Genomic DNA, 22,803 nt, shown 5'->3' on the forward strand with positions numbered 1-22,803 from the left:
CCTTTTCCCCAGGGGCTACAGAGGAAAAAAGAATCCAAGAGTCGACACAAATTTCAACATCAAGAAACATTTTGATGATGAGTTGAGTGTTAACAAATCAGAAACACATGGTCTTAATTGACTGTGAAATAAATAACGTTTCAAAATCAAAGGGGAAAAAGTGTTCAGATGTAAAGCATCAGAAAGGACTCGGGCCTTGAAAGTTGCTCCAGGCATTGAATCCTCCCCACTCCCAGTTCCATCTTCTCCTCTCCTCTCTTTCCTGCCAGGGGGTTCGTGTTTTCATGAAAGTGAGACCCTGCTGGCTTCCCCTGACCTAGATTCACTTGTAAATATTTCTCTTTGGGAACCTGTGGAGCTCCTAAAATGTTTCAAAGTAAAAGCATGAACATCTTCAGGGTTAGGACCCAGGCCCTGGGTCTGAAGACGAAACCCTGAATCAGTGAAAGGAGAGTCAATGGGCCCTGATGCAAGTTCATCCTTCATTCTCCCGACATACCAGTGGGGTTCTTCCTGCAGGATGCATGTCAGGATTACCTGGAGCATTTAAGCTATCTATCTGTGCCCTGAGCTCCATCCCCAGAGAGTCCAATGTAGTTAGTCCCGAGGGAAGGCCCAGGTAAGGGTGTGTCTGGATCAGCATTTCTAACATGTGCCTGAGGAGATTTGAATTAAATTTAATAACTCTTTACAGGGCACTCATGTGTCCAGCAATGGTCTAAGTGCTTTGTTCATGTGGACAGTGTGTGTGTTAGTTGCTCAGTCTTGTCCAACTCTTTGAGACTCCATGGACTGTAGCCCTCCAGGCTCCTCTGTCTGTGGAATTCTCCAGGCAAGATACTGGAGAGGGTAGCCATTCCCTTGTCCAGGGGATCTTTCCCACCCAGGGATCGAACCCAGGTCTCCTGTATTGCAGGCAGATTCTTTACCATCTGAGCCACCAGAGAAGCCCAAGAAGCCCAGAATATCAACCCTTAATCCTTGTGACACCCATGAGATAGGCAAGCACCATGATCACCACCCTCATTTTACATGTGAAGAGGTGGAGGTACAGAGAGGTTTCCAAATTTGCCAAAAGCCACACAGCTATCCAGAGGCAGAATTCAAATCACCTGGCTCTCGAGTCTACACTTAGTAACCACTCTTATCAGTAACTGCAGTAGCTACAGAAAGCTCTTGAGAAATGTCAAGTTCTCTGGTCACACCCACAGACCTACTGAATTAGAAACTCTGGGGTTTAATCAGCTCTCTAGGGGCCTCTGATGCATGCCAACATTGGAGAACCACTGCACCCTTCGGGTATAGATGGGGGTAAAGACAGAAGTCAGAACTGGTGACTCTCTGCCCAGCCTCCCACCTTATGGATGGAGTTGAGCATGTGTCTTCAGTGGAGGGTGAGCTCCATCTGGCAATGACCAAGAACTCTAAAAAGCTTACCGAGGGACTATTATCCCGCCAGAGGACACAACCAGAACATAGTCTATCCAATTAAGGATAGATTCTTCCAGGATGACACTGCAGTGCTCACCATCCAAGCGAAGCCACAGGAGACTCAGCCCTTTTACTGAGAAATACCAAAACCCCACTGTAATTTTTTCCCTCCTTCCCCACTCATGAGATTGTGAGCAGCTCAGAATCTCCACAAAGCCAAAGATCAAAGCCAAAACACAGCCATCTCTTTTCCAAGCCTCTATTAACAGAAAAGCACAGAAAAATCCAAAGTGATTTTGGAGATACTTGCCATGCTTGACTCTCTAAAATTCCTGACTGTGCAAAAAAAAAAAAAAAAAATCAGTCTCTTTTCCTTTAAGGAAGGGAAGAGGGTGGGTGGGTGGAGTGGGGATGGGAGAAAAGGAAGTTCTTAAATGGGTGAAACCCTCCAGCAGCCAGGCAGTCATCTTACTGTCATGATTTACAGCATTCCTCTAAAAATATCTATGAGATCACAGAACATTAAGTGCATGACACCAAACATTTGTAACTAATCCATGAAAATAAAGTAAGGGCGTCAGGTTGCAGGGGGAACACAGTGGAATTTGTCTTGCGTTATCATTCTAAAATAAGACGGCCTCAATTTGGTTGAAATACATCTTCACACATTGTCTTCCAGGGCAGAGTTGTTTGAGAAATTCTGATTGCAATTCTAAATGCTGAATAGGGAGTACTTTGCATTTCCTTTGATGATGCTGAAGGCTATAAGCAATCCTGATATTAAAATCTTTGGAAATTGATGAGTACCTCAGGCATCATCATAATACTTTTCTCCCCAATCAGAGTAATTAAAATCTATTATGTGAACACGTGTTAATATTTTATCAACTACTGTTTTTAATTAACTAAAAGTCTGAGGCCTCTCACAGTAGTAATGATATCATTTCAAGTGACACTATCCCCCCACCCCCCACATACACTGTCTACCCCACCAGCTTCATCGCAAACTTACCACAGTACTGAATTCTGGAACCTGCCACAGCAGCCAGTCCTCATTAAGGGTGTACAGCGCTTTGCAAGTGATTACATCGACGGGGCCCTTGTTTATTTTCTGGTTCAGAGTTGTCACCAGCAAATAGAATGGCTCCCCAACAGTCTCCTTGGAAAAAGATGCAAAAGTAACAGTTTTTGCCAGAATCCACTATACTTTCCAAAGAATTAAAGTTTCAGTTTATGGCACCAGGACAAGAGACAGGAGGCAGTGTTTTCTAACAATCAACATGAAACTCTCAAGAAAATACATACTGCTCTACTTAGGACTGGAGCAAATCTCAGGAAGCTGCCTCCTCTCCCTAGTAAACATGTGTTCTCACACACACACACACACACACACTTTCCCTCACTGCATTTACAGTTGATAACAGCATGAAGTACACAGACCGATCACTCTTTTATGCCTAAGCTTCTCTACTTCAGCCTAACTCTCATCAGTTGGCCTAAGAACAGTTCGTAGAGGTTTCACCTTTGTTTACATTCCTATTTAACTGCCCCGTTGTTTTTTTTTTAAGCACACTGAAAATAAATGGCAGGATGATTAGCCTTGGTAACTAGAATAAACATAAGAACATTTTATAAATTTATCTAGGAGGAAATTTTGGTGTTAACAGCTTCTCATAAAGGAAGTGGCTTTAGTTACACAATCTGCAGCCTCTTCTCCTGCCCAAGAGGAAGCCAGCCCCCAGTGGTTCCTGGACCCAGTCTTCACGGTCCCACCTGGGTACCTTTGCTAGTACAGACCACAGAGGTACCCCACCTCCTTCCCGAGCCAGATCTGATTCCATTACTCTAAGGATCTTCCTAAGCATTCTGATAACTTCCTCTTGCACTTTTTTTTTTTTTTTCCTGGATCAAAGGTGTCCGCCCTTGCTGTTATAGAAATGTTTCAAATCTGCAGCCAGTTTGTGCTTGAATGGACTCAGAGCAGCCCCAAAGTGGGAGGCTTGTGTGCTGTGCTCTCATACAGCCTCCCAAGGCATGTAGCCCTGGGTTGACTATCGTGTAGAAAATAAACGAAGTAAAGAAGCCATCCGTGATCAAAAGGATATCATTAAACTGAATTTGAGGGGGAGGAAAGAATTAGGGCCACAACCAGGAAGTCAGACTGCCTGGGTGATGATGAGCAGCGAACCACGTGACTAGGGCTTGAAGCCCCAGTTTACAAAGTCAAGCTTCACAGCCAATGCATCTGGCCTGGAAAGGAAGATTTCACCAAATCTCTCACCTGCTTTCCCTTGAACAGGTAAACCAAGACATCTCTGAGGTCTCTTGGGATCCCACCCCACCGGCCCGCATACCATCCTCTACACTGACGACAGGGGCACATCCCTCCGCCGTCCCTGGCTTCCTGTCTCTCCTGTGCCGCCCCACCCGCCCCACCCGCCCCTGGGCCCCGGCACCACTTCCCTCTCCCCTGCTGACATAGCCTCTAGTCGCTTCCTTACTGTAGGACAGGGCTGGAATGTTCAAAAAGTTCCCAGGTGGGGAGAACACTGGGACTAGAACACGACATTTCAATTCTCACAAGAAACTTCCTTTATTTAGAGGTTCACAACCACATGGCTCTCTTCTCTCTCCCTCCACCCCCTTAGGTAATGTCCTGACCGCAAACCTAGAACCTCACTTCTCTTTGCTCCTAGCCCACATCAGAGATGGGGATAAGCGCCCTTGGGAGGGGGCTGGAGGCTTCTGTAGAGGTTGGTGTTCAGGGGCCAATGGGCTCCTCTGGGCTGTGCAGAGCGACAGCTCCAGACTCAGTGGCCCTGTAGTCAGAATTCTCCGGAAGACTGCAGCTAGACTCAGATAAGTAACATCTCATATGGCACTGTTACCCACACCTGTGGTTCGAAACCTGGAGAATCATCACCAGAATCCCTTGGGGCGGTTATAAAAATAACTCAGATGTCTGGATTCTACTTTAGATGTGGGATCTCTGGAGAAAAGGTCTGAGCGTTTTAACACCTTCTGCAGATTCTGATGCATGGCCAGCGTAGGAAAACACGAGGCCATGAGGTTTCTTTGTCACCACTGAACACAAGTTCTAAGTTGTGTTAGAACCTACTCAGACCAGGATGCACACAGCTCCTGGGGAGCCGGCCTTCAGAGCTCTCTTTATGGAACTGACAGGGAATTAAGGTTGGCCCTTTCACCGTCCTTTCCTTCATGAGACCAAACTCTCTGACCATAGCTGAGCTTGAGGCTTTTGCACCTGTGGTCTCATTCACCATCCCACCCCTACCCCACCCCACCCCACCCTGAATCCTTTCCTAAGCCTGGAAGAAGGTAGCCTCCCCCTTGCGGAAGCAGTAAGCAGGGTGGCTAAGAGCTCTCTGGTGCTGCTACAGCGTTGTGGGATCTGTGCGCAGAAAAGTCTCGTCTTTTCTGTGCACCCCACCTCTCCAGAATGCAAAATAGTCATAAAGGTCCTCACCTCATGGGATTCAATGAGAAAAAGGAAGCAAAGCTCTTAGCATAGTGGCCAGAACGTTCAATAAATGGCAGTTATTATTATTACTTGACCCACACGGCCTTAGAGGCACAGAGGAGGAAGTTACCCGGAGGTCACAGAATTCATGGCACCCAGGCAAATGTTTGGGGTGGGATGGGGAGGTAGGGAGGGCAGGAGGACTAGGCCATCAGAGCCCTGTGCCCCTTGGGCACGTGGAGGGGGAAATCAGGCCCTTCACGCCAGAGGGAATTGTTCCCCTGAAAATGAAAGTATCACCCAAGTGGCTGAATGCCACTTCCTCCCCAGGGAGCACACTGCCCCCTCCCTATCCCAAGTGCTCAAGACACCCGTGAATCAGCACTGTAAAATCCTGATGCAGAATCCTCTGCTCAGAGGGGCCATTTGGGCTCACAGCCCAGACTTCGGGGAGTCCTGACCTTTTTAATACCCAAGAGCAGTAAGGACGAGGCTCTGACTAGGCCTCCAGGGCTCAGAATAAGAATCGCGAGGTCCCAGAAAAAAGAACTGGAAAGGAGTTCAAAACAAATGGCCAGGCCCCTCCTTCAGTGGGAAGATGCCCAGATGGAAAGGGCCATGCCAGAGCCACAAGCGAGCTGGGGCTGAGATGAACGTCTAGCCAAGACTCCCAGGCCAGTGCTCCTTCTGCTTCCCTCTCCCACATTCTCAAAGGCAGGGCGATGGGATCACCTGCAGGAGCCTGGAAACCGGGCCAGCCAGACCTCGCCTTGAGTTTCTGAGTCAGTGGCACTAGCGAGTGGTGGGGCAGGGGGTGCCTTTTGAGACCAAGACCCAGGAACTAGGTGAGGCCCCTGCTACCTCTTTCAAAGCAGCTGTGGCTGAAGCTAGGGAGCCAAAAATATTCACCCCAGAAATAACCGCTCCACATCTCCCCAAAGCATATGTGATTTATACCAAGTAAACAGAAAAGAAGGCAGATTTCATTAATCTTAATAAATGGGTATTGCCTTGGGAGAGAAAAGGGTTGGTAAAGAAAGAAAAAATGTTGTGCCTCTACTTGTAAGATTGCATTAAACTCTAAGCATAGCCTATTTAAGGCACTGCTTTTGGGATCTAAACTTAAGTAGCACTGTTAAAACCTGTGGCATAGCAGTGTATCTTATTCAAACTTTAATTCGATTTCGGAACCAGCTACAAATACACAATTATGCAGTTTTGCTGGAATCTGGATGGCTGGTAAAATTAAAGAAGGATAAGAACCTTCTGCACCAGGGACCTCAGAGGGTTGAATGGAGACTGGGTTCAACAGAACACACTTCTTTTCCTATTAATATTTCATCATAATAATGGGCACAATTTATGGAGTGCTTACTCAGTGCCAAGCAAATGCATACATTTTTTCATTTGTGCTTCAGAACAGCCCTAAAACATTCTTCCATTCTACAGGTTATAAACCCAAGGCTCAGGCTGGTCAAAAAACCTGCTTGGGGCCTGTAGTAAGTGGTAGAGTCTAGATTCAGACTAGGCAGCAGGCTCCAGAGCACTCCCTCTTACCCACGGCATCTGTGAAAAGCTCACGTAAGAATTTCAAGATTCGAATAGATTATAACCATATTCACGTAGTAACTCTCACAAAGTGAACTCAAGGGGCGGGGAGCTCTGTGGAGACTTGCTTTCACATGAGATGACCACTTGGGATTGAATGTCATTAGCTCACAGCGAGTGTAGTGGTAGGTAAACAGCAATTTCGCAGATGCTTCAGAGGCTCTGAAAAGAGCGTTTTCATCAGTATTTGAAATATGGGGATTTCCCTGGCAGTCCAGTAGTTAAGACTGCATTTCCAGTACAGGGGGCATGGGTTCGATCCCTGATTGGGGAATTAAGATCCCATATGCCACACAGCACAAGCATAAGAAAAAAAAAAAGGAAGGAATGTTCTCTCCACTCAGTCAGTTCAATACAGTCACTCAGTCATGTCTGACTCTTTGCGACCCCATGAATTGCAGCACGCCAGGCCTCCCTGTCCATCACCAACTCCCAGAGTTCAGTCAAACTCATGTCCATCGAGTCAGTGATGCCATCCAGCCACCTTATCCAGCATGTGTTAATTAACCATGTGAAGATGGATGCAAAAGCCAATAGGTATAAAGTCTCAGTTACATAAGGTAAGTTCTAGAAATCCATTGTACCACATCGTGCCAATAGATAACACTTTTGAACACTTAAAAATCTGTGAGAAGGGTAGGCCTCACATTGATTGTATCTCTTAATACAATTTTTAAGAAGAGAGAAGTCTTACCTGAGGAAATTCTAAATGAATTACACTTGCACAGGTCAGTCAGAGCAAAAGCAAATTTCCTCTTTCCCTTCATGTGCCCCTGATAAGAACCAAGACTAAAAGAAGTTAAATACGGACACCATGGAGTACGCAGGACTTAGCCCGGCAAAGACGTTAGCACAGACACCATGGAGTACGCAGGACTTAGCCCGGCAAAGACGTTAGCATCTGCTGAAAACAACTGCTTATCGTCTTCTGACACTGCCGAGGGATGCGACACTTACCCGCAGGAAACCAGAAAGGCAGACAGACATCCAGTTTGTGAGGAGTTTCTCTACCACGGACTCTGTGCGTCTTAGCATGAGTTTAGGCTGCATGTTACTGCACTGCTCCATCAAGTCCCTGGTCAGCACCTCCAGGATGCTGGTTAGGTAGACCAGCTTGGTTTGCAGGGCAATGGTTAAGAAGGAAGCAAACAGACACCTGCGTAAAAACAGAGCCTTGGTTACAAAGCCAAGACATGGAAGTGTCCATCAACAGATGAATGGATACGGAAGATGTGGTGCCTATATACAATGGAATAATATTCAGCCATAAAAAGAAGGAAATCCTGCCATTTGCAATAACATGGATGGATCTCGAGGGTGTCATGTGAAATGAAATAGAGAAAGAAAAATACTGTATGAGTTCACTTAAATATGGCATATAAAAAAAAAGACTCAAACTCAGAAAGAGAGATAAGATTGTGGTGATCATGATGTACACCTAAAACCTCTACAGAGCTGTGTGTCAATTATAATCTCAAGAAAAAAAAAAAAGAAGATACACAGATGATGGAAAAAAAGCACATTAAAAAAAACCCAGAAAAAACCAGAGCCTTGGTTAATTAGGGTTAACCATCATCTGTGGCTTGGTTGGTGTTGATAGCCATCTCCAAAGAAACATGAGGGGCCCTGCAATGGGGTGTTAACGGGATGCTTCCCTGTGGGTGATTTTTTTAAACATCTAGGTTTCAACTGCCTTAGCCTTCAATCCATAAAAACCACATATCAATGTTAACTTCAGGTCATTTTATATGTTTTCAGCTTTAAAACTTCAAACTAGAGCGGTAACAAGAAGTGAATGTCTTCCCTGAATTTTCAGAGTGTTTTAAAAATAGAAAACAGCACTTCTGCTTTTGTGACTCAGGATTCATGTTTCTTTCTTGGTGTTGGGGTTTTTTAGGGTGCTTTTTTTGGGGGGGGGTCACATGTGTGTGTTTCTTCAAAATAGAACTTGTGTTAGGGCACTGTGATCTGAAATGGAGACACTAAGACTGCACGGCCACCCAAACACCCAACCTTTGGAGAGATGCGGGTTCTCAGACACCAAGTCGAGGCTGTCGTTTGGAAAGAAAATAAGAGGCGCAGGTTTTATTCTCTCTACTTAATCACTTTCAAAATATAAACAAATTGACAGGTACCTGTCCTTCACTGAAAAGTTCTTCTGCTTTTCAAGAGTGTGGATAACAGTAACAAGGAAACTTTTATTACAAATTAGGGCATCCAAAGCTGTGAGACTTTCATTCTTGTCGCTGGCATCTCTGTTCTGAAAAAATATATAATATAATATAAATAAATAAACTAAAAGTTAGAAAGTGGGTCCACAATGGGGTTTCAAGACAATGGATTATTAATATCAAATTTGTGATCCCCAAATGCCCACAATAACAATTCTAAATAATAATGGAGATGATGATGATGTGATGACAGCACTATGAAAGGCAGGCAGTCATGGGCTAAAAATGAAAACTTATAGACTTACATGCATATCTTCAGTGAAGATGTGGGTGAAGCCACCTGACTGAGAGGAAGGAGACACTTTTATTATTCATAACATCCAAGAGAAATGAAGAGTGTTTTTTTTGTTATAATACCTGAGTTCGTTTTAATCAAGTAGAGACACTATTTGCTAATCTGAAGAGCCCCTGGGCTTATGCTCACTGCATATTCTCTACATAATAAACAATTATTCAGCTCTCAAGAAACACCAGTGACTTCTGAAGGCCTCCAAGAATAATTATCTTTGCATCAGTCCCATTTTTTGACAGATGAAGGCATTTAAAAGAATTGATTCCAAAGTTAAAGAAGTGGTGGTGAAAAGATTATGCAAATATACAGACCACTCCTCAAGCAATTTACCTTCTAAGGATAAATACTGAGTTGTATTTGGTCAGTTTATGCACGTCTTCGCTTAGAAGTATTTAGTGTCAATACACAATGTTATTCAAGACTGAATGGAGAGGGGTGGCTACAAGTTAGAATCTGGAGTCAAACGACTTGGGTTCCAGTTCTGGTTTTATCACCTGCTGGTCACGTGACTTTGGACCAGTCATTTAACTTGTCTGAACCTGACTTTCTTTATCTGCAAAACGGAAACAATAATGACTCCCACCTCGTGGGTTAGGTGTGAAAATAAAATAAACGAGTGCACAGTAAGGTTTTCACATCAGCTATCATTATTGTTTTTTTTTTTTTTTTAATCACTAACAGCAAACTAAACCACAATGCCATTGCCCTGCTGGTTTCTAAAAATATTTTAAAGTCTTATGCTCTGTAGCCCCTGAATATAAACTTTGAAATTTGAGTTTCCATCAATGTATCATAAATCATATTGGAATTAAATGATTAAAATTTAAAAAGCATGACGTGTAACACTGAGTCAATGGGATGAAAATATAAATTTAAACATTCTGTTATTTTTAAATGTTTTGGTAATCATTGAAACCATAAGTTATTTAAAGTGAATTTCTTCTGTAGAGAATTTTTGCCTTATATTTTCAAATTTGTTAGCCCAAGCAGAAGATCTCAGACTATTTTGGTTATACTCTCCACTAGTAATAAGCAGAAAAATCAGACCCCAGGTTTGCATTTTCTAGTTCCTAATATTTTTCTGCTGAACCAACCTTATGTCAATAGGCAATTTAAACAGATTAATCCTTGACGTCAAATAGGGAAATACTGCTCTGGCTCCCTGGGTTCAAAGGCTCCTTCCTTCTTTCATTCAAATTCCTCTCCTCCAAGTGGTTAGATGCTCTGCTTCCCCTTATGTCTTCTATTTTCAGCAAAACAAAGTTGCCGATAAAATTTAAAGCCAGGCTTTTACATCCAAAAAAACCGAACTAGCAGGGCAAAACACTACGAGTTGGTAATGCCTTGGTCTCTGAGAAGGTACCATTTCCTCCGGGTTTTGCCTGTTGTTACTGAGTAGGTGTTCATCACTCAAGTTCTCTCCCCACTTCCCAGCTTCCAGGCCTAGAGGATGTGGTCCAGATTTATCAGTGAAGGATCTATTCATCACCGGGACTTCTAAATCTAGAATGCATTTCAACTGGTGTTGTCATAGAATACCTCCCCCTGTTCTCACATCTTTTCTTAATTATTATCAATTCAATTTTAACTCAGGTCTTCACAACGGGGTTCTAACAAATGTATGCTTGCTTTTCCTGTGTCTTCCCAGGTTGAGATGCTACACAACCCGGAGTTCGATCATTTTGCCTTCTTGCAAATGTCTCTCTTTTAAGATAATACAGCATTGTGTCTGGGATTTTTTTTTTTTTAAACACTCACAACAGTGTTCTTTTACATTCCTCAACTCAATCTTGCTCTTGATTACTGAATTTAGAAGACAGGAAGACTTTTTTTTGCAGGCCACAGATCACTCTCTCCAGCACTCAAGGGCAATCCTGAACTATAAAAGCCCACACAATACTCCTGTAGATGGTAGAAATCTCTTAGTTTACTGCTATTAAATTCTTAATGGGGATCTCAGATAGCTGGGAAATAGGACTCAGGGCGCAACCTTTGCTGAGGCGAGGCACAGTCATCCTGACTCAGGGAATTCAACTCCCCTCCCCAGGCGGTGTTCTGCCGTGGAAATGGAGGAGTGCCAAATGGTAATATCTCGGTGCCTGATATTCTTGGAGGATAACTTAAAAAAAATATACAAGTGCAAAAAGTTAAGGTCTTATTTCTAGCCTCCTTGATTTACTACACTAAGGCTTGGACCAAAAATAAATAAGTAAATTAAAAAAAATATATATATATATATATGGTAGGTGTTTTATAGAGGTACCCAACCTCCAGACACAGCATCACATATCATAGTGTCTGCTTCTAGAATGATTGAGAAACTGAAAATTGCTTACTGCCCATGTCTGGGTTTCTGAACGCTAGGCTTCTGGCCAAATGAAGCTGAGAAGTTGCTGGTAAAGTAATATAGGCCCAATCTCTCTTTTGGCCTGGAGAGATTTCTGGCTTTGCTTAGGAATCTAGGTTTAAATCTGATAATTGGTGTTGATGTGTTCCAGAGGCTGAGCCTCAATGTGGTCCCAGTTCTGGACGAGCGAAGGGCAATATGGAAGAACTGGGGTATCAGGATGTGCAGGCGATGGTAGGGGGATGAGCGTACGTTGCCAAAGACTTAGGAGGGTGAATGAGGAAGGCTATGCGAGTGGGTGAGAAGATGGAGGTGTGAGAATGCGAGGCCAAAAACCCAAAGGCTTAAGTAGACTATTCCTCGGAGTCCTAGAACAAATCAATTAATCATCTCATGCAGCTATTTCTGCTAAATGAGGGTGACACCGACAGATCAGCTGGAGAATAACTGCTGAAGAGAACCGTAAAACTCTACACTGCTAAAAATGGCTGCTATTAACTCAAATCCTACACATGTCTAAGTTCCTCCCTCTCGGCCAATAGCACTTTCCACCTCCAATTGCGAAGTAATGGTGAATAATCTAGTGGCTGCAATGGAAGTCATGCAGATAAACACAACAAATTGGCCAGCCCACAATTTATTGATTTTTAAACAAACTAGCTCACTTCCAAAGCTACAAATTCAGTTCTAAACTGGTAGTAAAATAAAGCAAAAATCATCACTCTGAACTCGTGTCCCTCCTAGGTTTTGTTACTGGACAAAGAGTAATTGCCAGTGACCCATCACTGTTTTCTACCCTCATCAATCCAATTAATAGTTCTCCTCCTCCCCGCTCTGCTCAGATTTAAGCCATTATTCTGTACCAAGCACATTATCTGCAGCTGCCTTGGAAGCAAACACCAGTTTTTTGACAACAGCAACAAGCACCTTCATTATTATTCAAGTCTCAACCTTAGGAAGATGATCAATGCTCTTTTACCTCGGGGAAGAAAGTTCTCAGAGCAAAATGTTTGTAGTCAAGGAAGGGAACAGTTCCAAAACTATCAACCACATCCAATTTATCCATCTGCAGCTCAGCAAAGCCTGCAAAACAGAATCCCAAGAGCAATATTTTAACTCAACCAACAACGGATAAGATCTTCTGCTGTTTTGTCTAACACAGAATATGACCTTGCTTTTCATTAAAGAAGAAACAATAGATAATTACTTGGTTGGCTGCGAAGAAACTGAAATAAAATACAAAGCCAGGCCTAGACCCTGCTGTTCAGTTGTCTTCGATCATACAAATGGTTCTCATTAACGTGGCTGGTTCCATTTAAGGGTAAAAAAAAAAAAAAGACAATAAAAAAGCCTTGTTTTTCTACAAATACAACTTTGGAGCCTACCATCACGTATCTCTTTCCGGAGCTCGCTCTCGAGGAGCTCCAATTGTTGGCTCTGTTTGCGGCTCAGCTCCTTCGATTTGTGCCTGGTCACCCCCACGGCCACTGCAGAGATAGAGATCCAGCAAGAGATTGACGGGTTAAAACACAGAAAGGGAAAAACAGAACCAACTTTTACAGTTCTTGTAACAGAGGGAAAGCAAGAAAGACTAGCATGGAAGAGGCAGAATCTCTCAGAAGAAAAATTCCCAGTGAGGGGTCACATTAGAGAGGAAGATGCTCACATGTAACAGAAAAATTAAAAAAAAAAAAAAAACTACTCATCTTCAAAATAAAAACTAAATCAAATAACCTTCGCTTGTAACCAAAGATACCAGCTGGCTGAAAAGTAATGAAACAAGCCAAGTCTCCCTACAGCCACAGGCCACTTATATTGTTCTGTTCTGTTTTAATGTTTCTAAACATCCCCGGAGAAATAAAGTTGAACCTTAAATGCAGAAAAAACCCCACAGATCCACAGTGAGCTGTGTGAGCCAAACTTGCATAGATCAAATGCAGTGACAGAGTGAGTGGTCCACAGAGAAGCCCCCTATCTGGATATTGCTCCTTTCTCCACTTCATTCTGCTTCTAACCTACGCTGTAGAGGCAGCACACTGAACAAGCTCGGCACTGGTTCATGTCCCCGCTCTGCTGTTAACTAGCTGCGTGACCCCAGGTAAGTTCCTTAGCATCTCTGTGCCTGGCTGCCTCATGTTAAAGTGCCTGCCTCCTTATGATATTGACAGGGTTCCAATAAGTAACTCACAGGAAGCATTTGGAGCTTCTTTTTAAAAAATAACAACTGTCCTGACTACTGTCAACTGTCCTGATTATTCTAGAAATTTTTTCTTCCCTTAATAGAAATTTCATGATAAAAGGATCATGTTACCAGTAGATGTGAATGGTGCTGGAGGAAATAAAATTCAATACAGCAAGCCACCTGCATGCCATCATGTTCCATTCCGATAGTGGGTTTGTAAGTGCACGTTGTTCGTAAGTCCAACGAAGTTAGCCTAGGTACCCGACTAACACAGTACTGTACTGTAACAGGTTTATAATATTTTCAACAAAAATAACATGTACATAAAAAACCAAAATTAAAAAAAAAAACACATTTTCAGCAGTACAGTACAACAACCGTTATTCAGGGGCTGACATGCATATTCACATCTTTGAAAGTTCACAACTTGAAGGTTCGTATGTAGGGACTTACTATACAGCTCTGCGCTGGACTCCTTCATAGTCAACAGTCTTAATCATAACATGCATCATGCATCTTCCAGAAACGGTGGAGCAGGCAGTGATTCTCAAGTTGACTTGACTGTGGAACCCTTTTCCCAGGAGCATCACTTGGGACCACTGGTCCGCAGACCACCCTATAGGCAGCACCAGCTCACTGCCTGCAAAGGGAGCTAGCTGGCCACTTCCCTGCAGTCATGGCTTTTTCCTGGCTGAAATCTCCAGGGGAAGCCACAGTGGGGGTGTTTCGCAGGTGGCAGCCCTAGGCCAGGGGTGTTTCGTGTTTTCACTCACGATATATGATTGATGGACTGAAGGGTACACTTGCTGGAGCTGCTAATGACACACGGTGAGAAGGGGAGGAGAATTTTAAAGGGCTTTCCAGGCACCAATGAAATCAGGAGCCACATGTCAAATGGAGCCCTCTTCACCTTAGATAGCATCAGTGGCCTCTACCAACAGAGTGAAGGGAGAGGAAGGAAGAGTCACAGGGAGCCCAGGAAGAGATCAGACCTTCCTAGGGGGTCACAAAGTTTACTGACTCCATGATGAGACTGTTCTATCTAGAGCTGCCTGACAGCAGTGGATTTCTCAAAATTGAGCTCAGCTTTCAGAATTTACAAGTAATCTTCTTATTCAAAGCCAGCACCAGCCAAGACCTTATTAAAATATCAGGCCCAATTCTGGATTCTAGATGCATACTAGTGGTGGCCAACTTGGGAGAGCTTAACAAATACCTGACATGAGCATCAACAAACAGTACAAGATCTCTACAGAATGAATTCATTCCATTAGGCTAGTTAACAATACATATAAACCTTTTCCTCACCGGACCGGGAATTCCCCAAGAGAAAGGCCCAGGACTGGACTCACCATCCCAAGGTCCAGAGTCTTGCACAGTTATCAGCAACATAACAGGTGCTCAACAAACCTCAGGTAAACACATGCATGAATGGATGGATGAGTGAGTGAAACAGTGAGTACAGGGAAGGACGCGATGAGCAACTATTAACAGAAAACCATCAGAAAGGCGATGCCTGTACTAAGACAGGAAATTGAAAGGCCTCCATAGCTCTGGAGAAGCTTTTTTTTTTTTTTTCCAGGAGGACAAGAGGAAACAGACTTAAAGTGAAAAGCAGCTCAGAAACACGGGTCAAAACCTGAATGGCTACAGGGACCAGGCCCTCAGATGAGTTAGATGGCCTGTGTGGAGCAGTAAGGGAGTGGTGGAAAAGTGGAAGTCGCTCAGTCATGCCTGACTCTTTGCAACTCCGTGGGTTGTAGCCCACCAGGCTCCTCTGTCCATGGAGATTCTCCAGGCAAGAATACTAGAGTGGGTGGCCATTCCCTTCTCCAGGGGATCGTTCTGACCCAGGGATTGAACCTGGGTCTCCTGCATTTCAGGTGGATTTTTTACCATCTGAGCCACCAGGGAAGGGAGTGGTTAAGTCTATGGCAAAAGCGTGGTGAACACAAGCCCTCCCTCCAGGCAGAGCCACTCCCCAGCTGTAGCAAACCCATGCTATGGAAACATCAGGATCCAACGATCCAGATCTTTACAATTTTCAAGTGATTTTAAAGAATGTGAAGCATCTCATTTTAAAATGTTGTCAGTGACTTCAAAGTTTTAAAAATGCTCCTTGAGCCAAACAAGACACCTTGGTGGGCTGGCGTTCATCCAGTGAGCAACCACCATGGGATCACTGTACCTGGATGAGCCAGGGAACATTTTAATAGACGTTACAGATCACAATTCCAAGATACAGTTCTGCCAGAAAGGAAGGGCTGGGGTCAGGGGTGTGGGTGTTACTAGGGTGAGAAGGCAGGATGAGATGATCAAGTCCCGGGAGCCCCATATCCCAGAGAAATTCCGAGGAAATCATGTAAATGGGACATCTGTCATCATAATTCACAAGTTTAGTGAAGCAGAGTGGATTATATTTCTCAAACACCAAGGTATCATCTTTGTAATTCAGCCTTTTATTAATGAAGCATCCTAAAAAAAATATTTAGGAAGCCCTCGGTGTGAAACTATTAGTCCTTTCCCGAAGTTTTGATTTGGGTTTTCATCCACTGATACTCAACTGAAGCAAACGCCCCTGAAAGCATGAAAGTCTTCCTGCCTGCCGAGAGGCCCCTGGAAATAATTTCTCTGACAAAATTAAACAGGGCACTTACCAAAAATGACAAACACTAGCAAGATGGGAAGCCCAATCAGAAAATACCAGGGGGAAAGAACTGATTCCCGTTCGACAGAGAGCTTCAGGTTTCCCAGTTTGACCTAATAGCACAAAGAGTGTCATTAGACCCAGTCGAGGCGAGGAACACATTTTTCCCCCAACATGGTTTTCTCCAAGATACAAAAAGAGGTGGCAAGCTAGGTAGGATAGCTGATAAGTTAGCTGTGTGCACGCACGCTAAGTCGCTTCAGTCGTGTACAACTCTGTGCTACCCTATGAACGGCAACCCACCAGGCTCCTCTGTCCGTGGGATTCTCCAGGCAAGAATACTGGAGTGAGTTGCCATGCCCTCCTCCAGGGGATCTTCCCGACCCAGGGATCGAACCCACGTCTCTTATGTCTCCTGCACTGGCAGGCGAGTTCTCTACCACTAGAGCCACCTGGGACCACGAGGGAAGTCCCCAAAAGTCGTCTTTAGAGGCAGCCCGTTGCTGCTCACCTTCAGGAACCTTGCAACACTGTCCCCTACCTTCCGCTTCACTTTTCTGTATCAGTTACCACCATCTGACACATCTTCCATTTATTTTCTATACTGCATGCCTCATTAGCTAAGCTCCATAAAGGCGGACTTTTTTTTTTTTTAGGGGGGGTTCTGTTTTCTTCTCTGCTTCATCCCTATGTCCCAGCACAGGCATTCAGGAATGAGTCATGAACAATGAAGAACGCTAGCTTTTGCTCTTTTTAACTAACTTGACACATGGGAGCACTTGTGGCTTTAGCTGTTGTTATTCATTTTATAATTATTATGACCCTCTTTACCATACAACTGATGGACCAAGGGAGGCTCAGTTAGAGCCAAGTTATCTATGGTCACACAGCTATTAACTGGTGCCTCTGGGACATGAACACATTTTTTGTTTTGCCTTCCAGTCTGATGTTCTCTTTTCTTGTCCTTTATCCATTTATTTATGACTCTAGATGATAAAGCATTTTGGGAGGGACATAGAGTGCAGAGTCTCATATGGCATGAACACTAAAAATGGAGGTTTCCAATATGTTTCCCTTCCCCATGGTCTGGTGTCTTTATTATGGGACATAAATATACAAGTGATGGGACCCTCAAACATGTCTGGGAAAAGATTAAATGCAGTGAGTATGACTTCACAGTAGAGGAAGCAGCCCATGACTCATAGATTACCTGGTCTCCACTAGCTTCCACTGTCACTTTGAGGGTGCTGGGGAGACCCCATCCTGGGTTTCTATTGTTAAGACATGTCACCTCTGCATTCAGGCAAAGAATGACAGCTCATTTGTCAATGGGGTCTAGAGATTCTGCTTGCAGATGCTACAGTCTAGAACAAAAGACTGTTCTATGGCTAGAACAAAAGCTATCAAGACATTATTATTATAAACAATGGTGTGCTCAATGCTTTGCCATTCCAAGAGGCACATGGATGGCTTCTGCAAGCTATTTTGGGGAAATAATGCTTGCGCCTGAGACACGAGCTTTGTTTATCTTCACTTGAAGTGAAGACCCAAAGATCCATAAAAGATTCTATCTTGGCTTCTGGTTTAGCCAAGGAATTGAGAGAGTTAATTCTTAGATAGGCTGATAAGGAGTCTAGGGCCCCCAAGGAGAAGAGGGGTCTAGGACCCTTAAGGAGGAGAAAAGGACAAACTTTTTTTTCCCTACATTCCTTCATCTTAGTCACATAAGACTTTTTTTTCCCCCTTAAGCTCTGAGTTGTTATGGCAACAATCTATTTCTTAAAGAAAGTTAGTCTTTTTTTTAAACCCAGAGCTATGATTATACAACAAAGCAACTTATCTTACTCAAGTGTATGTTTTCCCTTAAGTTCTGTACTAATGATTATATAACAACAATGTATCTTGCTGGGGGACATGTTTCTCCTTAACAGGAACCTTCTGACTAATTCTGCTATGTTAAGATGTATGTTGTGGGAGTGGGTCTGGTAAGACCTTTCTATTGTTAGTAACTAATTGAAAAAGTTCATAAGACTTTGAAAAGACTAGCAAGTGGGGAACTCTCCACTGCCTTCTGATGTCTGTGTCAGAAGCCTTCTCTTGCCCTTTTTCATTGTAACAAAATTTCTGCCACACGAAGTTCTGAGTGTCTGAAGTGAGTCCCTGGTCCTGAAGCTAACTCCTCCTCTTTGGAGATCAGGAACCCGGCATTCTTTGCCGTAAGCTATCAGAATTTCTCCAAATACGGTGAAACCACAGGTAGGTCTGTCAGGTGACTTACGTCAACTTTCTTGGAAGAGGTGGCGATGCTGTTTGCAGCAGTGATGTGTTTAATTTTGCAAAAGATGGTGGTAAGATCTTGATTTCTAGTAATATTTTCAAAGCTGCAATTTAATGACTTATTTTTTCCATAGAAGAGAGTGATTTCAATGTCTTCCTTGGAAATGTTGAAGTTATCATTTTCTTTCTGTGAAGAGAAAGATGAAGAAATCTGGGCACATGTGGAAACTCACAAACATAACACACCTTTTCGGTTGAGGGGTGCACATTCCCCCCGCCACACCTTGAATGAGAGAGACATACTTGAATTTTTACTTCCAATTCTGTGTCCACCTCAGATTCAGCTCGATACCCTGTGAATCTGGGGTCATCGAGGTACTGCAAGCTTCCACAATCCAAGGCGGTCTCCTGGACTCTGAGCTTCACAGTGACATTTATAGGTCCTTTCGAACTCTTTAAACTGGGGGCTAAAAATCTGCAGTAATTTGCCATACAATATTCAGAGACCTGAGGGAGAAGAAAAAAGCATTTTGACAGCTTCATTAATGAATCTCAGCTCTGGGATTGAAGAGCTAAGTGACCTGGGCAACTGAACCCCTTTGTGCCTCTGTTTTCTTCTCTGTAAAATGGGGATAACAGTACTACCTACCTCATGGGGTTGAATTCACTCTAAACGAGAGGAGGGCTCACTAAATTAAATGAGACTCTCCATGTGAAGATGCTTACACATTCATGCAAAAAAAGCCCTCAACAAATGCTCAGAAGATTATTAACACTATCAGTAATAATGAAAGCAGAAGATGATACAATGTGGGGAAAAGGGTACTTGGAAAGAAGTCAGTGAGAGAAAGGGGAAAGCTTTGCCCCAGCGAGCCTGTGTGTCCTTCAGGGCATCAAGGCTGAGTCCTGGGAAACTGCAGGAAGGGAGGAGCTGGTCCCTCAGCAAGGGCAGCTGTTGGCCTGCATGCTCCTGGCTTCCCTGTGTTGGGTAATGTCTGTGCTTTAGCAGAAATCACTAACCATAAGGAGGAAAATGCTTTGCAGGCCTGACAAAAAATAGAGGGAAACAAAAGTAAAAGGGACAAAGCAGCCCCCATGAAAGAAAGAGCACGAAGATGGAAAACAAGGCAGAAAGGATGGCCTGCCTTACAAACTTGGGCTTCCCTGGTGGCTCATTGGTAAAGAACCCACCTGCAGTGCAGGAGACGAGGGGCCTGGGTGGGGAAGATCCCCTGGAGGAGGAAATGGCAATCCACTCCAGTATTCTTGCCTGGAGAAATCCATGGACAGAGGGGCCTAGCAGGCCACAGTCCATGGGGTCATAAAGAGTCAGACACAACTTAGTGACTAAACAACAGCAGCTTTACCAGCTTCTTTAAAACAAATAGCAAACATAAATACTGTCATTTTCAGGAGTACAAAGAGATGGGCAGAGAAAGCTGCTGGGAGAGGGGAGGTTGACAAATATTCTAAAGGAGAGCAACTAAACCTCACAAAATGAAATTTGCTAGGTGGGGAGTTTTCCTCTTTATTATTTGCTGTCTAATATTGGAGTTTTGAAAAGAGGGTAGGAAGAAGCAACAGGTGAGAAAATCAGATGCAAAGCGCTGAGACATGGACAAGCAAAACCTCCCTTCCCCTTTAAGCCCCTTTCCAAACGACTGCCCTGAATCTCTCCTTCACATCTCTGGCAGCATGAAGAAAACCACAAAACCCACAGCCTCTCCCTTCTCAACAGCCGTAACCCCAGCCGGCTGGCTTTTTGCTGAAGATACCTTCCAGGAAGATGACTGGGGATAGGGTCATCCTAACCTCATTATTCTCAACTCTCCAGATTTCCACACCTGTGACCAGCTCCCGTCATCTGAAATACTCTTTTTCTGCAGTTCTGAAGAAACTTCTTGGCCACCTTATTTTCTTTCATCCCTTCAAATGAAGCTGTTCTGTAAGATTCCATCTTAGGCCCTCTTTTCTTCCTTCCCTCTGCCCTCACTCCGAGGACGTCATTCACATACTCCCTCCAAGGACAACGCCAGAGAAATGACTAGTCATCTCTAGCTCCACCATCTCCTGAGCATCCCTGGATACTTGCACGAGCATCCTCAGGGACCTCCCAGGCTCTTTTTCAGTTACTCCTCCACATATGATCCTATGCAACATTGCCAAACTCATCCTCATAAAGGGTACTTACCTCACGCCACTCCGTGCTCAAAGATCTTCAATCCCTCCCCATCGCCTACAGAACTAAGGGCAACATTTTGAGTCTGATCCTTTCTTATGGCCCAATGTGGTTTTCCAGCCATCCCTCTGGTTCATTCCCAGCCCATCCTCTTGGTTCCAGCAGAGCTGGAATATCACTGATATTCCCACCAGGGGCCTCTGAGTAGCTTTGTCTCCTCCGTACCTGAAATTCCCTTCCTGCTTCCACCTGCCCAAGTCCTACCATCCTGCTCCACACCACAGACCTACTGAAATCTGCCCAGTTTTAATCACCCTTTCCTTTAGCAACACACAGTTGGGTGTCTGAGCCAGAAGAGAGTCAGCAGACCTAGAACTTAAGGATACCCTGCGCTCTCAGCTTCCCATCCCAGTCAATTAGCCATCTCCTGCCATGACGGCAATGACTCTCTCATTTCTTTTGTCCCCTGGGCCTGGGAAAATGTTTTGCCCACAGCAGGTACTCAATGAATTCTACTTGATTCAGGGACAGCAGTGGGAGGGAGAGCAAGTTCACTTACAAACGCAAGCAAGGCCTCTGGTCAGAGGTCAACCTATACGAACCACTCAACAAGAGGTGTTGACGTCACGGAGATGTGACCTAGAGTCAGATACAACGTGAGGCTTGGAGCTGACTCTGAAGGGTATCAGGACGTGGATGTGCATCCTGACAAGGCTCTGGGAGGGCTTAGGAAGGCCTCCTGGATCTAGGCCAGAAGCCACACTGGCCCCAGGCAGAGGCCAGGTTTGCGGCCACTCGCATGCCTGTCAGTTTTGCCAGGAAGTGGTCTGACTGGGCCTCCGAGAGGCTGTTATCACATCTCTCATGAAGGAAGAACAGAAAGAGGAACAGAGAATGAGGAGAGCATTCGAGAAGAGCTGATATGTACACTCAGCGGCCCCAGCCTGCTTCTGAAATCCATCAATTCCCATGACAAGGCCCGTGTGTGACTTGTGATGGGGCAAGAACTGAGAGGGGATGGGGCCAGACCCCTGGGTGGGGAGTGAAGGGCAAGAGGTGGTGAGGTCAGAAGGAAGGTCGCAAATCAGTTCAAAGAGACCGGGCGAGAGGAGAGGCACGTGACAGGCTTTCTGGGAGCTTAGCAGGTCACTGCATCTCTGAAAAACAGCACGCTAAGTGCAGTGGAACCACCGCCACCTACTCGTCCCAGAAACACTCATCTGTACCTCACACCTCAGCCACTCAGAAGGCATGTTCACACGTGTTCATAAGCGCAGCCTCATTAATAGAACTCGCCGCAATCACACAGGGAGAAGGCGGCAGCTCTTGCCACGCCAAGCTCACTCCTCTCCCCTCTGCGCCACAACTCGCGACGCCAAGTCTGAGGTCTCATTATTTCCATTATAGCACAGATGGTAATATCATGCAACACGTAAAACCTTATAACAGGACAAAAGCACAGAAACCAAAAGTATCCTCAACGTGTCACTGACTCAACGGACATGAGTTGGAGCAAACTCCAGGAGACAGCGAAGGACAGGGAAGCCCGGAATGCTGCAGTCCATGGGGTCACAGAGAGTCAAATATGACTGAGTGACTGAACAAGAACAAATATTTTAGTGTGATGAAAACAAAAATCATCCTTGAAGATTATTCACTATAACTATTATTACAAATATTGTAACTATTATTACAAAGCAGCTGAAGACTTACATTTTTTTCTTTTACCTCCTGAGAAAAGATTAAGTTGTCAATTACATCAAAATTTCGGCCCATGATGGTTATATTTTGACCACCACTGCAAGAAAAAAATAGGAGTTTCACAGATACATACACAGGCATTTTGCATTTGTGAATAAAACCATCATTTATTCATAATTTACTCAGTTATGTTTGAGAGCAAATTAATAAATTTTAATTTCCAATGCATGACATTTTTATGTCTTTTCATGATACTGGCCACAGATCATAGTTTTTTAAGAAACATAAATGTAAAAATTCAGGTTGGATCCTGTTTTAATTCTAGGAAAATGCCCAGATTCTTTTCTAGAATTCTGAATTTTATTGTATCATGTTACCCATATAATTAGATCATCAGCTGCACCTTGAAAAGGTTTCACTAAACAGA

At 44.1% G+C, this 22,803-nt stretch overlaps 1 protein-coding gene across 3 annotated transcripts in view; it reads right to left on the reverse strand.

Annotated features, from left to right (window-relative positions):
* Positions 1 to 22,803, reverse strand: part of PLXNC1 (plexin C1) — a 153,280-nt gene that overhangs the window by 37,627 nt on the left and 92,850 nt on the right. For all 3 annotated transcript variants that reach the window (XM_027543151.1, XM_027543152.1, XM_027543150.1), the window contains 10 exons: positions 22,389 to 22,473; positions 18,800 to 19,003; positions 18,498 to 18,683; positions 16,230 to 16,332; positions 12,776 to 12,877; positions 12,370 to 12,473; positions 8,997 to 9,035; positions 8,656 to 8,780; positions 7,478 to 7,676; positions 2,444 to 2,590 (listed from right to left, as the gene is read on the reverse strand). In XM_027543151.1, the coding sequence (XP_027398952.1) occupies positions 2,444 to 2,590; positions 7,478 to 7,676; positions 8,656 to 8,780; positions 8,997 to 9,035; positions 12,370 to 12,473; positions 12,776 to 12,877; positions 16,230 to 16,332; positions 18,498 to 18,683; positions 18,800 to 19,003; positions 22,389 to 22,473 (1,294 nt within the window). The remainder of the gene's footprint in view (positions 1 to 2,443; positions 2,591 to 7,477; positions 7,677 to 8,655; positions 8,781 to 8,996; positions 9,036 to 12,369; positions 12,474 to 12,775; positions 12,878 to 16,229; positions 16,333 to 18,497; positions 18,684 to 18,799; positions 19,004 to 22,388; positions 22,474 to 22,803) is intronic.

Source organism: Bos indicus x Bos taurus, chromosome 5 (assembly GCF_003369695.1).
Source record: "Bos indicus x Bos taurus breed Angus x Brahman F1 hybrid chromosome 5, Bos_hybrid_MaternalHap_v2.0, whole genome shotgun sequence".
Lineage (NCBI taxonomy): Eukaryota > Metazoa > Chordata > Mammalia > Artiodactyla > Bovidae > Bos > Bos indicus x Bos taurus.